This window comes from Zootoca vivipara, chromosome 2 (assembly GCF_963506605.1).
Source record: "Zootoca vivipara chromosome 2, rZooViv1.1, whole genome shotgun sequence".
Classification (NCBI taxonomy): Eukaryota; Metazoa; Chordata; class Lepidosauria; order Squamata; family Lacertidae; genus Zootoca; species Zootoca vivipara.
In genome coordinates this window covers 94,843,679-94,859,216 of record NC_083277.1, presented here as the reverse complement: position 1 = coordinate 94,859,216, position 15,538 = coordinate 94,843,679, and the positions used below count along the sequence as shown (strand labels likewise).

The 15,538-nt window shown below is 43.7% G+C and overlaps 1 protein-coding gene across 5 annotated transcripts in view; it reads left to right on the top strand.

Annotated features, from left to right (window-relative positions):
* The window catches only part of LRRC45 (leucine rich repeat containing 45), a 29,426-nt gene that overhangs the window by 1,303 nt on the left and 12,585 nt on the right, over nucleotides 1–15,538 (top strand). Inside the window, exons 1-8 of one of the 5 annotated variants that reach the window (XM_035104273.2) lie at nucleotides 1,616–1,661; nucleotides 1,862–2,174; nucleotides 3,700–3,761; nucleotides 4,628–4,698; nucleotides 5,028–5,206; nucleotides 7,232–7,360; nucleotides 8,204–8,316; nucleotides 9,944–10,002. In XM_035104273.2, the coding sequence (XP_034960164.2) occupies nucleotides 1,937–2,174; nucleotides 3,700–3,761; nucleotides 4,628–4,698; nucleotides 5,028–5,206; nucleotides 7,232–7,360; nucleotides 8,204–8,316; nucleotides 9,944–10,002 (851 nt within the window). In that variant the 5' untranslated portion in view covers nucleotides 1,616–1,661; nucleotides 1,862–1,936. Of the gene's footprint in view, nucleotides 1–1,615; nucleotides 2,175–3,699; nucleotides 3,762–4,627; nucleotides 4,699–5,027; nucleotides 5,207–7,231; nucleotides 7,361–8,203; nucleotides 8,317–9,943; nucleotides 10,003–15,538 lie in introns of those variants that run through there. The other 4 variants (XM_035104274.2, XM_035104275.2, XM_035104272.2 and 1 more) reach the window with 4 other exon arrangements.

Below are 15,538 nucleotides of genomic sequence, written 5' to 3'. Positions count from 1 at the left end.
ACACAAAACAAACAAACAAACAAACACATGCCCCTATTGTCCTCCATCCAGACTAGTAGGAATCATTATCAGAGTTCAATGACATATTCCAACCAGGCAAAAACACAAAGGGAATGTGAAGCAAGGCCTGTGAGAGATTTTAGTTTGGTGAGGAGCACTACAGTTCCCGGGATTATTTTTTTTGGGGGGGAGTCATGTGCTTTTAATGTATAGTGTGGATCTGACTGGTTTATACACTTTGCCACCTCTTCCCACAATTCAGCAACTATTCAACATTCTTCCTAACGCCTTCCCTGTCTCCATGCTTTCGACAGAGAGTAAAAATCCACACTGATCAGAACTTTCACTTCTCTTTTTCCTCTATCCTACTCTTCTGTTCATTTGATTTTCTATTCTTTTTTGTCTACTGAGGCATGAATGGGTATGAAAGTGTGGCTGAATGTATACAATTAGAATATTCACAACAAGTTTTTTTAAAACTGCAAGACAGTGTTGAAGGGAAGGTGTAGGGAGAGAATGGGTGAGGCAAGGTAAGAATACATTTATGAAACTGTTTCAACCAATTTCTTATCGCTTTACATATTTTTCTTACAATTAAGACAATGTAAACTTTTAAAAAGCCAAGTGAGTCTAGTTTTGTTCAGGGGAAGTCTCTGCATATATCAGAACCAATGTAATTTGACGTTTCACACAGTGACTTGTAGACACAAGAATTAACTGCCTCTATTGAAAAGAACTGTGCTTGGCAGTGTGAGGTGATACATGTTGTTTGAAATGTGATAGTGGTTACTTTTGCTGCAGTCACTGAGTGGTTAACATGTATGTGTGGACTCATCCTGAGGCTGAACTGTTACTGTGAACTAATTTACAAGTAAGTGGATTGTTCTCACATAAGCATAAAGTGTCTAATTCTCATCCCTGATGGCACACTGTAGAGTCATATTGTACCCCACATTTCTATAACAGTTTCTCACATAAAACATGTGTGATTCCAGGGATGGAGACAACAACTTGGCATCTTTGTGTGAAAGGCTGGCTTCATCGTTCCCAGTTAAATTAATGCATTAATTTGATAACACAATAAATAAATAATAAACAAACAAGTTTTTCCAAAGTCCGGTATTCTGCAGAATGTGCACCCCAGATTTCAGCACCTTACATTTCCACAGAATATGAGAGACTAGCCAGACTTGCATTTTGAATCTCGCTAGTCTTTCATGTTCAGGAATCGTGTAGAACAGTCCCACAACTAGATATTTATTTTAAAAGGGTTCTCTTACACCACACGAAGACCACAGGTGCCTCCTATTTTAGAGAACGGCTGCCCCATAAAACAGGCACCAAAGGTCTCTCAAGTCAGGACCTTTTAAACATGCTTGATCTGCCGACTCTAGTTCTTGTTAAGTTGCCTTCATTACTTCATAAACTCTTTATCAGATTCTAATTTGATTTTATATGTATCGTTATGTGTGTGTATGTTTAAAACAAGAACTCCTTAGCAGAGAGAATGTCCGTGAGAAAGTCAAATATTACTGCTAAACTACAACTCCCAGCATGCCTTACTTCCTAAATAATAGGATTTGGCAGAGGAAGGATTTAACTACATTACCCATCATGCTCCATTTCCCTTAGTTACATAGGCTGGCGCTGGCAGTTGAAGGGTGAGGCTGTATTTCTAGCAACCCTCAGTGAGTGTTTGGAAACCTGACTGCTTTGTCTTGGGGTAAAGTTGGCTAGGCTGGTGCCATTCCTAGTGCCCTTATGTGGGGTTTTCTTAAAATCTTAAAAGCATGATTACCTGAGAGAAAGCACTCAGCAGCATGCATCAGGGTGGTAATATCTGACTGTTGCTTTCCCCCAGGCTACCCTCGGCTGCCATTTCATACCAGGACCCCTCTTAATTCCTCATCTACGTGGAGGGGCATGAGTGACACTGATGCCTGCCACAGAGATGGATGACTTCCGACGGTCCTACCTTAGGCTGTGCAAGGAGAGCGGTGCTGAACCCCAGGAAAGTATCCTGCAGCACTTGGAGGAAGCCTCAGGGAAAAGCCGCTTGGATTTAGCTACACACACCCTTTCTGTGGAAACCTGCGGGGTCCTGGGCAAGCTCTTGCAGGATGAACTCCAGTTCACCGAGATCACGCTGAGCAATTGTATGCTGAGTGAAGAAGGTGGGGCTCTGTTTGTTCATAAGGCAATTCTTGATTTCTGTCCTTTCCTGAGAATAGACAGTAAAAGCCATAGTCTGTGGCCTCTTTTCCTCATGGCCTCTCACCCGTCCTTTAGTTGCTGATGCGGCTCTGTCACCCATATGCTTTCATTGCAGTTGCGCAAGTGGGAATTTCTGCTCCTCGTAAAAGGGGTTTCCATGTATCACTTGGGAAGGAATAAAACAAAAGATTGCAAGTTGCCATGGAAGGCCCAGGAAAAAAAGGGCTTGGAATACTTGCTGGTGGCAATTTCCGTAAGGGGATTTGGTCTCTATTCAGAACCATGATGCCTCTATGAGGGGGTGCATTTGAAATCCCATCAAGAGCCAAACAATGATGTGTGAAGTGATGTAAAATTGATTTTTTGCAGAAAATAGATTTTCCTCAGTGCCACAGTAGGGAAGGAAAGGGTTAACACCACACCACCCCCAAATTGCCTGCTAATTACCAGCCACCCAGGCTAGGGCATTTTCCCATAATATGAAGACTGCATTTAACAGACTAAGCCCCAGAAAATATTACACTGAAACAGAATTTTCCCACTTCCCAAAGAACATGTTGTTAACAGAGCCTCTTACACAGGGCTAGGCATGCACTGCAATTTCTGTGATTGCACTACTGTATGCAATAATTGGCAGTGGGGCCAGAATACAGCATCCTGAGAATACAGGCTTATTTCTAACCCTAAAACATGGGTGGAAAGCTTGTTGCCCTCTAGATGCACTTGTTGCACTCCCTGATCACTGGTCATGTGGGCTGGCACTGATGAGAGTCGTAGTCCAAAGCTTGAGGAAGACTGCCCCTCAGGGCTCCCTCCCCAGAACATACCTCCTCCCCACTGCAGACCTCCAAGTGTGGGTTGATTGAAACCGGGAAAGGCATTCTATTGAGAACTTGAGCCCAGAGCCAGTAGCAAAGCCTTGGATTGGGCCTGATAGCTCACAACATGCATAAGATCAGGCACCCCCAAACCGCGGCCCTCCAGATGTTTTGGCCTACAACTCTGGCCTACAACAAGACCAGTGGTCAAGGAAGATGGGAATTGTAGTCCAAAACATCTGGAGGGCCGAAGTTTGGGGATGCCTGCATAAGATGGTACTATAAATGAGTTATGGCTCCCCTTTGAAACAGCTTTCCCAGGCTAGAGTTATAGGTAACACATAATTCCAGAGGAAGACCTTTTGGCACCCATTAGAGCAGGGATAGCCAACATAGTGTGTTCTAGATATTTTGGATTACAACTCATCCATCATCCTTGACCGTTGGCCATGCTGGCTGAGGCTGATGGAAATTGACCACAGCATATAGAGTGCATCTGTTTGGGTACTCCTGTGTTAGAATCATAGCAAGAAATTGCTAACAACAGAGCTTGCCTGACTGAAATGAATATCTGCTGACTCTTGCTGCTCATACCCAGGGGTTGAGAGGCCAGACCTGCAGTACAAAAAGAAATTACTGTAACTGCTCTTTCCTTTTTCCCTTACAGGGGCTAAGCTACTACTTCATGGACTTTGTTCCAACACTGTTGTGAAATCCTTGGATCTGAAGGTGAGTCGGTTCCACTTCCAAGTAGTGGGGTCCAGAAAAGACTGCAATGAGAATCCCAGCTATTTTTAAAGGCTAAATTCCTCATCTTCATGGTTGCAGAGGTACAATTTTAAACGTAAAGGCAGGAATTCAGAATCAGAAGTCCCAGTTAGTTGCTTTAAGCTCTTACAGGTTCTGTGCATATGGTTTTGCATCCCAGTCCTAAACACATGTGGAACAAAGCTCCAATAAGAAATAACTAGCTCCTCATTACCCCCCACCACAAGCTAAGAGAGACAAATATTTTGCTTAAGTTGCAGCGTATGATTAGCCCAGACCTCAAATGTAGGTAGTGTGTGCCTATGTTGCTAGTACAGATTTTTTGAAGTTTAAACGCCATGGCTTTCTCCCCTAAGGAATCTTGGATTCTATTTATGTACTTAATAAATTTCACCCTGCTTTTTAGTTCAAATAACACAAAGTGATGTACAACAGCAGAATCATAAAAATAATAGTTGATAATGAAAATATAACACTGAATGTGAACTACACTGAATGTGTAGTTCACATTCACAAGAGCTAGTCACAACATCTTTACAAGTTTCTAACTCCCAAGTGTCCTTGGGTGAAGCCATGGTACAAAAAGTTATTTTAAAGCAGTGTCATTTGTAGTGTTGATGTTCTTGTACCTGACAACGAGGCAAAACAAGCAGCTGAATCCCATTTACTGGGGACCATGAGTGGGAGAGGGCCATTGTGTTCCTGGCTTGCTTAAGGGCTTCCCACAAGCATCTGAGAACCAGGATAACAGACTAGGTGGGCCTTTGGTCTGACCCTGCCATGCTCATATGTTATCCTGTTAACTGCTGGGGCTTGGTTTGTTTCAGGGAAACAACCTACGATCTGTGGGGGCAGAGGCTCTGGGGAAACTGCTCAGGCAGAACAAGACAATCCGGAGGTGAGCAGCCACAGGGATTTCGGGCTACATCTGCTCCTTTTGGACCCTTCTGGGGGTGCGCTGTGTGCACGTATCACATCCATTTCTTCGAAATCTGACCGAGAGCAGCATCTCCTGTTGTTGCTCAGCGAAACTGAAAAGACTGGGTGGGTTCTTTCTTGTCTCTACAAAATTATTGATTGGCACACAATATTACCTCATAAAATTGGTACTGAGTGGGAGGAAAATTAAAGGCTCCTTGCTTGGTGTATAGCCCAGTCTTAGCTGTGCTCTTGCCTAACGTGGTCTCTTTGCCTTTGTTTTTGACTCTTCCCCGCTCCCAACTCCAGTCTCACTTTGGAATGGAACAACGTGGGTGTGTGGGAAGAAAGCTTTGCCATTTTCTGCGAGGGCCTTGGCGCCAATGGTCACATCCAGTACCTGGATCTGCGCAATAACCAGATCAACCACCAGGGGGCAGGAGAGCTGTCCATGGCGCTGAAAGCCAATTCCAGTCTTCGGGAACTTGGTAAGACCAATCTCTCAGACTTACTTCTCTGGGCCACACACTTAGAATAAAAATCTACTCATGCCACACCAAATCAATTGTGTACTAACTTATAACTAGTGAGGACTATTCCAAAATATTTATCAGGTATAATACTCCTAAACCAAAATCAAATGAAGAAACTTAAATGCTTATAAATTATACCTGATAAATAGTCCTCACTAGTTATAAGTTAGTACACTATATCTCATATCAGGGAGATTGTCACGGTGGTTTATCTTAGTGTTTTGGCATCTTCATTTTCCGTGATTGTCTGTTCTGCTTCTTTTTACACCAAATCGATCAGCAATACATTGGAAAAAACAGCTAGGGTTGTCCTTAGTATTACTTGATGCTCTTGCTCTCATTTTAAAAAGATACCTATCCATATTCTAGAAATAAAAATATATTATTTTGATACTATGTTATACCACACTGAAATGTTTAAATGTTTCTTTGATGGTCCTTGAATCTTCTCTGCCCAGCTACATCAGTGGGGAGGGGGGTGCCACACCCTTTGAGAACCACTGCTCTAAGCAGCGAAGCATCTTCCCCTCCTTGTCAGCCCAGTTCCTTTTTCAGGGAAGCGATGTCTGCTCTCCTGGCTTGAGCCTTGGACTCTGCCTACTTCTGAAGGTATCTGCAGGGCATTGCATGGATGTGTCCGACCCCTGTCTCCACAGTGACCCGCTTTCACCCTGGGATCATTTGACTCCTGCACTGCAGCCACCAAATGCTACCAAGCAGCATCTGCAGAATTGGAGGTGGTGCTGAGGCAGTTGGGCATCTCACTTTGCAGATTTCGATACTCTGTTCAGAAAGATATAAATTTGCCCACTCTTGACCAACCAAACCAGGGCAAGTCAAGCTTAGAACTGTACAGGTGCAGACATGGCCTTAGTGGCCTGTCATGCACCTTTTGGCATGAGGCCTTCAGCCATTGAGCTTTATTGGCTGCCTGGCTGGCACCTGAAGCAATGCATGGCAAAATACTCAAAACTCCACACACACACACACACACACACACACACACACACACACACATGGGCAAAGTCTCCCTAGCCTACAAAGTATCCTTACAGAAGCATTTCCAAGTGGAGCCCTGTGCAGAATTTGGTGCACATGTAAACCCGTAGTAATTAATGGGCTTAAGCACCTCTAATTATGCATAGAATTATACTGTTCGTTTCACACACGTATAATAAAGTATGGATCTGTTGCTTTGCTAAACTTTGCAGCAGTTCAGCAAGCATTTATCTCCCTAGTACAAAAAAAGACATGAAGTGGAATGCCACTAGAGATTAGCCTCCCAGCCCTTTTCACTGGACCCTCGATGAATTGCAGTTATAGTTAATACACACACACACACACCCCAGTGGCCTAGTTTCAGCTGCTGGTGTGTGAAAACTTGGAAAAGCAAGATCTTGTTGTCACGGTCCTGCCTGGACCTGTACAGCACCACTGGATGTTTTCAAGATCAATTGATGCTGCACCAATGACACTTTGTATCCCAGGCTGCAGCTCCCCTCAGACTGCCAGCTGGATACTTGCTATTTCCCTTCTCAGACGACACAGACCAGGATATGATTTAAAAACAACAAGTTTAGTTTATTTATTGGTACATATGTGTGCGGTTACTGGATTGATGATATTGTACATGAACTTAAAACTGTTGCCTATACCGGCCTATACCTTCTAAGTAACACAACACAACTAGTTTTATAACAAACTGCTATCCTGTCTGTCTGTTCCTCCCCCCCCCCCAATACTCCACCTAGCTCTCTGACTCTCACTCCCCAACCAACTCTGACTTCACTAACTCACTCAACTCCAACTCCAACTGCAACTGCCACTCGGGAGGGGTTTTTATCCCTTGGCTAAGCCCGCCCCTGAGGGTTCTAACTGTCCCCAGCTTAACCCCTTACCCTCTGGGTCCTGACTCAGGGCGAATCGCCACACTCGTGTTTAACTGGTGGTGTCGTGTGTGGTGCTTTTCTTCTTACTTAGATCTGCGCTGGAATAACATTGGGCTCCTGGGGGGCCGTGCACTCCTGAATTGCCTGCATAGCAACCGGGCACTACGACAACTGGAATTGGCCGGGAACAATGTGCCCAGTGACATCCTGAAGGCTGTGGGTGAGCAGCTGCGCCAGCCCTTTACGTGCTTAGAGTTCTACGTTCAGCTGCTGCGGCGGCCTGCCCTGTACCCAACGGTCCTGTACAAGAGGGACAAGAGGTCAACATCCAGCCTGAGACCAAAGAAGATTTTCAGACAGGCTCACAGTTATTTGAAGTTGACAGAACATCCTGGGCTTGGAGGGAGGGCAGCACATTTGCTGGGTTTTTTTTTTTAGTTTATATTATGAGCGTCTCGGAGGTAACTGGTAGGCCCCTGTTGAAAACAGAGTGTTTGGTTTACTCCGGCAAGACTCTTCATATGTCACACTCCCCATTTTGATGCCAGATGCACAGGGAACATACGAACAGCAATTGTTGGATTTCACATTTGTGACTCTGGGACAAAACTGACCTCATCGGTATATGATTGGTTGGTTGGTTGCATTTATATCCCGCCCCTTTTCTACCAGATTTTTAGAAGACATCTGAAGGCAGCCCTGTTTAGGGAGGCTTTTAATGTTTAATAGATTATTTTATTTCATTTTTCTGTTGGAAGCCGCCCAGAGTGGCTGGGGAAACCCAGCCAGATGGGCGGGGTATAAATAATAATAATAATATGTTGTTGTTGTTGTTGTTAGGAGCTCAAGGTGGCAACAGCCTTGTGAGGTAGATTAGGTTGAGAGTTAGTGACTGGCCCAAGGTCACCCCGTTGAGTTTCATGACTGAGTGGAGACTAGAACCCCAGACTCCCAGGTCTGGGTCCAACGTTCTATCGACTACACATCACTGGCTGCTCACCCTGAGCAGAATATTTGGTGGAAAGTTTCATTTATGCACTTTCTCTTTCTCCCTCTGGCCCAGATCAAGCCATGGAACACAACCAAGAACGTCAAAACATCCTCTGCAAGAGTCGGAGCATGACCCAAGTGCTCAGCAAAGAGGTGATAAGCTTGAAGGAGAAGAACTCTAGACAGGTTTGTTAGCTTTGCTTGATAGTTTTTTGGGGGTATGTGTTATGGAGCTGTCCTGTCTTCTTCATCCATGGATTCAGTCAGGTTCTCTATGGAGTGGAAGGGTTAATTTGTAATGGTGCTTGATCTTGAGGGCATTGCATTTCTAACATCACTTGGTGATTCCTCCCAAGTCGCCAGAGGAAGTTGTTCTGATCTACAGAACCCTCACAGCTTCAGATGGCAAACTACTTTGAACATACTAGAAATTGAAGAAAGCCTGGACCAGTTTGTCTGGTCTGGTCTAGGGAGGATTGTTACTGTAAAATCATCTTGCTGGATCCCTGTGGCCTGGTAGAATTGCTGAAGCCAAGAGAAATGGTTAGGAGCACCTCTCAGTGCTCAGAGGTCTGTGTAACTCTCGGCCTCCCAGAAATATCATCTGAACTAGTCCAGCTAAGAAAACTTAATTCCTTAAACTCCCTGAAAGTAATCCATTTGATTGAATGAATCCTTGCTCTTCCTATATACAGTGGAACCTCGGTTTATGAACACCTCGGTTTATGAACACCTCGGTTTATGAATTTTCGGTTTATGAACACCGCAGACCCATCTGGAACGGATTAATTCACTTTCCATTACTTTTAATGGGAAAGTTCGCTTCAGTTTATGAACGCTTCAGTTTATGAACAGACTTCCAGAACCAATTACACCCATGTTTCAGTTTATGAACGCTTCAGTTTAAGTACTTCGTGGACCTGTCTGGAACGGATTAATCCACTTTCCATTACTTTCAATGGAAAAGTTCGCTTCAGTTTATGAACGGTTACTCCGCGGACCGTCTGGAACGGATTAATCCACTTTCCATTACTTTCAATGGGAAAGTTCGCTTCAGTTTATGAACGCTTCAGTTTATGAACAGACTTCCGGAACCAATTGTGTTCATAAACCGAGGTACCACTGTACAGTGGTACCTTGACTTACGAATAACTCTACTTACGAATGTTTCTACTTACAAACGGAGCTCCGTCCGCCATCTTGGATACGGTTTAGATAGGAGTTTTTCGATAGGGTTGCTTCGACTTACGAATTTTTTCTCCCAATGCATTCCTATGGGATTCGACTTACAAATTTTTTCAACTTACGAATGCGTGTTCAGAACGCATTAAATTCGTAAGTTGAGGTACCACTGTATACTTGACAAGACGCCTGTGGATCTAACCTGTTGCTCTTCAGCATCTTGGTGTTTACCTTCAGTTCTTGTGACTACAGTGATAACATTCCCACAGCAAAGAAAGACTTGCGGTCTTGCAAATAGAGCTTGAGGCTAGGACTGGGGAAACTCAGGTTCAAACCATAAAGCTATTTGAATGAGTTTAGGCCACGCTACCTCTCAACTTAACCTTGATTGTTGTGTAGGATTGTTGTGTGGTTAAAATGCAGGGGGGACACTGTGCGTCTCCCAAAGCTCATGAGTAGAAGGGTGGGATTAAAAATCTATAGACATGTTAACTGGAGGACTAGGAAGAAAAGCTGTGGCCTGAGGGTAGAAAAGTTCAGCTGTCCCAGTACTCCTGAGTACATTTGCCTGCCTGCCTGCTGCTTGAATTTCAAACTCAGGTTACTCATTTTATACATATGTGATTTCCAGTACCTGGATATGATGGACACCATTGACAAGCAGCGAGAGGTGATGAACCACAGCAGTAGGTGAGTGGATTCTGGGCTGCAGATATTTTCCCTTTTCAGCTGAGTCCAGACCATGGTTCCTCAGTGTTGTTTACAGGTGCTAAGTCAGGTGTTATGCCAAACAGAAATGGTAGCATGGAACAGGGAGCATCTCAAAAAGAGGTTACTTCCACTGTGGAAGTTTAGGGATATTGCTATTTTACTTCGCTTCACTTTGTATGGTACAACCGTGACATCTGTGCTGACCCTAATAGGTCTTCTGGTCTAGCAGTCGGAATACTGTTATTTGTTTATTTTAAAGGGGGTGTAGGACCTAAGTCCCACCCGGGTATTAGGAGCAATGGAACCACACAAAGAGGCAACATGCCAGGCAGGATACAACAAGATTTATTTGCTCAGCATATGCTAAGTAAATGGTGCAGTGCAATCAGCTCGCAACCTGCACACTGAATTGTGGATTTACAATACTTTTATACAGTCAAAAACAGGCCAACACCTTATTTCCTTAACTACAAAAACACATGTTTTCCAAATGCAATACACCCTTCTCCCTTATCTGGTCCTGTGAACCCAGCTTGTACTCCCCTCCTCCTTTACTGGGCGTGTAGAGAAAGGCAGGCATTTGATAACAGTTTGCAAGCTACACGCCCATGGGGCCCCTGCATTTTTCTCACTTTAAGCCCCTCTATACAATGTGCTGTGTATTTTCATATCAATTAGGTGTGTCTTAAATAAAAGTACTGGCCCTTCATTTCCCCCTTTCTTTTTGTGACAGATTTCACTCCAAGAGAGGAATCTCGTCATCTGGAGGGATACCTCGATACAGGGCCATTATGTGGGGCATGGTTGTTCGATCAATCAGCAAATACATGGGACTAAGCAAAGAACACATTAAAAAATGGCTATGGGATCCAATAATGTGGTTCCAACCCAGGGGAGCCAGCCTCTTAAAAATGGCTGAAGCCTCTAGCTGGTGGTAGTGAAATCTACTACCACTTCTTCCATAGGGATGAACCCTCCACTCTGGATCCCCAGTGGGGGCAGCACCCCTGCCCTTGGATTGTTTTTGGCACAGAGGGCACATGCTCTGGATACTGCTATCACAATACTATATTACTTGTGGAATTCTGGCACCTTGGGTAAAACATTTTTTTTCTCAATAGTGGGCTATGCTTATTTAACAGGAAGGACCACCAGCAACTGAAAATGCTGTTTGTTTTGCCTTTTTGTGTGTGCATGTTCCCAGGTGTCAATCTAGCTTACTCTGGTCTCTTGACCTTCAGCATTCCATAGCAACAATTCCTGGGGGATCCCTTAAAGGGCTTCCCTTTGACCATTTTCGCCTTGCCATAGGTTTTGGACAGGTTTTGAACATGTCGTGAGAGAGATGTCCTTGCCTTGACCTTTCTATGGGATGCATTATTTGGCGTTGGTTTTGCACTTATAGGAAAGTTGCTCAGTTGTTCCAAGGGGACCAAAGAAAGTTCATTACACCTGGGATACATGTCCAATCAGAACTAAGTCATTTAGCCCCATTAACTTTCCAAACCTTTCTGCAAAGAGCTGCTGTCCAATTGTGAATTTAACCCTGTATGGGATCATTCCTGCTAAATCAAAGCATATATAATTTTCCTGTTATCTGGGCTTTCATGAATCCTGAAGCTTCTCCTTGATAGAATGAATTAAAACAATCTAAAATGTGTAGAGAAGGCTGGTACACTGCAGAGTTCCAGGTGGGAGAAAGAAATGCGGTCATAAATTGATCTAATCTAAATCTTGGACTGATCTATTAAAGTAATTAAATGCATGAGAATCCTCCATTGGGGTGTAAGCAATAATACGTTATACAAAGAATATTAAACACAGAAACTATTACACCCAACAATTCCCTCCTTTTGTCAGTCCCATTCAACACATTTCAGCATTCCTACACAATAACACATAATACACAAAACATACAAATTATTAATTCTACATCATTTGTATATCTTGAGGCAATCAGGTGAACTTGAGATAATTTTTGCTGACTTTGCATGTAGCTCCAACCTTTTGTGCACAAGGGCTTTCTAACCCTTGATGAAATGTTATAGTTTTTTTTAGGTTCTTTCCTTCTTAGATTGTGATCAAAGAGATAAAATGTTCTTCATAATACAATTACTCAGTTCCTCAAGTCTTTTATGGGAATAAATTGTTGTGGCCACTTGTGGTGCATTGACAGGCTGCTTAGTTGGTGAGGAGATGTTATTTATCATTTTGATTTCCTGTAAAACATCCTTTGAAAATAGACCTGCAGGGGGTTGGGGTCTAAAGACATAATTAGTTAGAAAATAATAATAACAATCAGAAAAAGGGAGAATATTATAGAAATTTCTTCTTGGGAAGCTGTCTGTTTAATTTACTTCACCTAGTTTGGCTATGGAAGAAAACAAGGACAAAATTTTTGTTAATTAGGACACAAGTTCCTTATATGGTTCTGAATTCTCTTTGAGGTTCGTGTATCCTAGAATCATAGAATCATAGAGTTGAAAGAGACCACAAGGGTCATCCAGTCCAACCCACTGCCAAGCAGGAAACACCATCAAAGCATTCTTGACATATGCCCGTCAAGCCTCTGCTTAAAGACCTCCAAAGAATGAGACTCCACCACACTCCCCGGCAGCAAACTCCACTGCCGAACAGCTCCCACTGTCAGGAAGTTCCTCCCAATGTCTAGGTAGAATCTTCTTTCCTGCAGTCCAATCCACTGCTCCGTGTCTGCCCCTTCAGAGCAGCAGAAAACAACCTTTCTCCCTCCTCCACACGACAGCCCTTTATATATTTGAACATGGTTATCATATCACCCCTTATCCCTCTCTTCTCCAGGCCAAACACACCCAGCTCCCCAAGCCGTTCCTCATAAGGCATCGTTTCCAGGCCTTTGACCACTTTGGTTGCCCTCTTTTGGACACTGTTCCAGCTTGTCAGTATCCCTCCCGAACTGTGGTGCCCAGAACCAGACATAGCACCCCAGGTGAGGTTTTGACCAGAGCAGAATACAGTGGCACCATTACTTCCCCTGATCTAGATGCTATACTCCTATTTATGCAGCTCAGAATTGCATCGGCCCCCTTTTTAGCTGCTGCACCACACCGTTGACCCATGTCAAGTCTATGGTCCACCAAGACTCCCAGATCCTTTTTACATGCACTGCTCTCAAGCCAGGCATCACCCATCCTGTATTTTTCCCCTTCATTCATCCTGTTTGAAAGGGAATATTATTATTAGACAGACTTATAGTAGGAGTACTCTGATATTTATACCTGTGGAAAGAATTTGGCATGTTAGATTTTGGAACTTGGCAACCTCTTAATTAAAACTTCATTTTGCTCCTTTCTCTTTCTCTTCAAGCTGACATAGCCTCTGTGCATGTACAGAGTTCATATTTCAGCAAATCTATTGTACCATTTAAAATGCTCTTGGCTAAATCATAATTTGAATAAAGGAAGGGAAAGGTGAGGAATAGACTTTAAAAATAGGGTTAGATTTCAAACAAAAAAACAGAAACCTAGCAAAAAATTTCCAAAGCCAGTTTATATCCATTTTCCTAGTTTGGAGTCCTAATATAATTTGCTACACTATTTCTTGTTTCTTGCACCAAACAGACATATACCCCAGGCAAAGGAATTTGGGATTTATTTTGCCTCCTTTTTCTACAAGTTTTGGGGTACAGATTTCTATTCCAAAATTACACAAATGTGGATTATTATTATTTGTGTGCTCTATTTCTGGTTATTAACAGAAAATCATCCACTCCCTTATGTACGAGTGAAATGACCAGAATTCATATATTTAATAATTACAGCCATGGGCAGACTAAATTCTCTGCCTCCCTTATGCCAAAGCCTAATTATGAATTCGTGTGTGCCTAAACTTTGCAGCTCACAAAAATTGCTGACAACATGGTGAAAACTCTTTGGATACTCATCTCAATGCATGATATACCAACTCCACTTCTTTCTAAACTCCATTTCTTAAATTCCATTCCAAACTCTGAAAACCAATGCTTGACCAGATTCAGCCCATTATACTACACCACCAGAATTTAAACTCACTTTTCCTTGCTTGCAGACACATTCTCTCTTTCTCCTTCTACCTACCTAGCACCTTCACTGCACATACAACATACAATCCACCATTTAACTCCCCTACTCAGCAAGAAATTTGTAGGCTTGCAGACACGTTGCCTTCCACCTAGCCATAAAGTAACAGAATTGGAAGGGACCTAAGGTCATCCAATCTGACCCTCTAAAACAATGGTTCCCAATTAGGGGTCCGGGGACCCCTGGGGGTCCACGGAGTACACCCAGGTGGTACACGGCCCCATCCCTTGCCTCCCCCCAACTAATTTTTTGTCATTTTTGCATGGTAATAGCACAAATTTTATGGTCTGTTATAGCGCTGTGTGGTTTTTCAATAGATTGGCCAGAATCCATCGCAATAAAAAATTTTGACCTGCCAATACATAGCAATGTTTCACTCCTCAGGCTGAGGGAAAACAGGGCAGCCGATTGCGAAACCCTGCCTTCCCCTCACACTGACAGATCATCCTCACTTCAAGGCACCATGGCACTACCTTCCCTTCTCACTGAGGCAAAGCAGCCTTTCTTAATCAGCAAGAAAGCAGCAGCAGCCACAGTGGGCATGTATCTTCACTGGCTGCCACCGCTCGCTGCCCTGCTGATGGCGGCTTGAAGTACCGGTACCCCCTCATCCCCTTCCACTCAAACCATGCGGTGGAAGTGACTCTGCTTCCTCCCCCCTCATCCAACCTCTGTGGCTGCTCCTTCCCTCAACCCCACTAGGCCTGGCTGATACATTGCCCAGGACCAGCATGAGGGACAGACTGCAACTACGGCTTCACTCAGCGGTGTATCATGGGTGAAACTGCTGCCTCCCGAGTCCCTCTGCACGCAAGCAGGTGTGGGATTGCGGCTGCTCAGCTGGGGAAATGCAAGCTCTGTCCCAGTTCTCCATTGAGAGGTATGCAGTTGCATTCCCCTCAAGTGGGAAGTTTAACCCCCACCTTGCCTCCAGCATGAGCCAGCGAGGGGTGAGGTCTCTGTTAGACTTTCCCCCACCCCCTACCACCGCCTGGTCCATATTTGGGGGGGGCACACATCATGGTTTATCAGGATATAAGCTGCTGATATACCATGATGTTGAAAACCAGCTATCACCCAGCCCTAATCTGTTTTTAGTATCCCTAAAATCCATTGCTTATTAGGAGCTACCCCACATTTTGTTCAAAAACTTGCTTTGCAGAGGTAACTACTATAGAGTTATCAAAAATTTCAAAAGTAGGGGGTCCTCAGTAATTAGCTAATTGGGAACCACTGCTCTAAAATACAGGGTTCACAGCAAGATTTGTGCTACCAGAGAGACACATACATTTAAATACAGACATAAAACTGGGAAAGGAATCCCAGGCTATGCCCTATCATGCAAGCACACAAGTGTACTAGGAAAATAAGAAGGGGAAGATAAAAATACCAATATTTATATAGAAGCCTTTAACAAC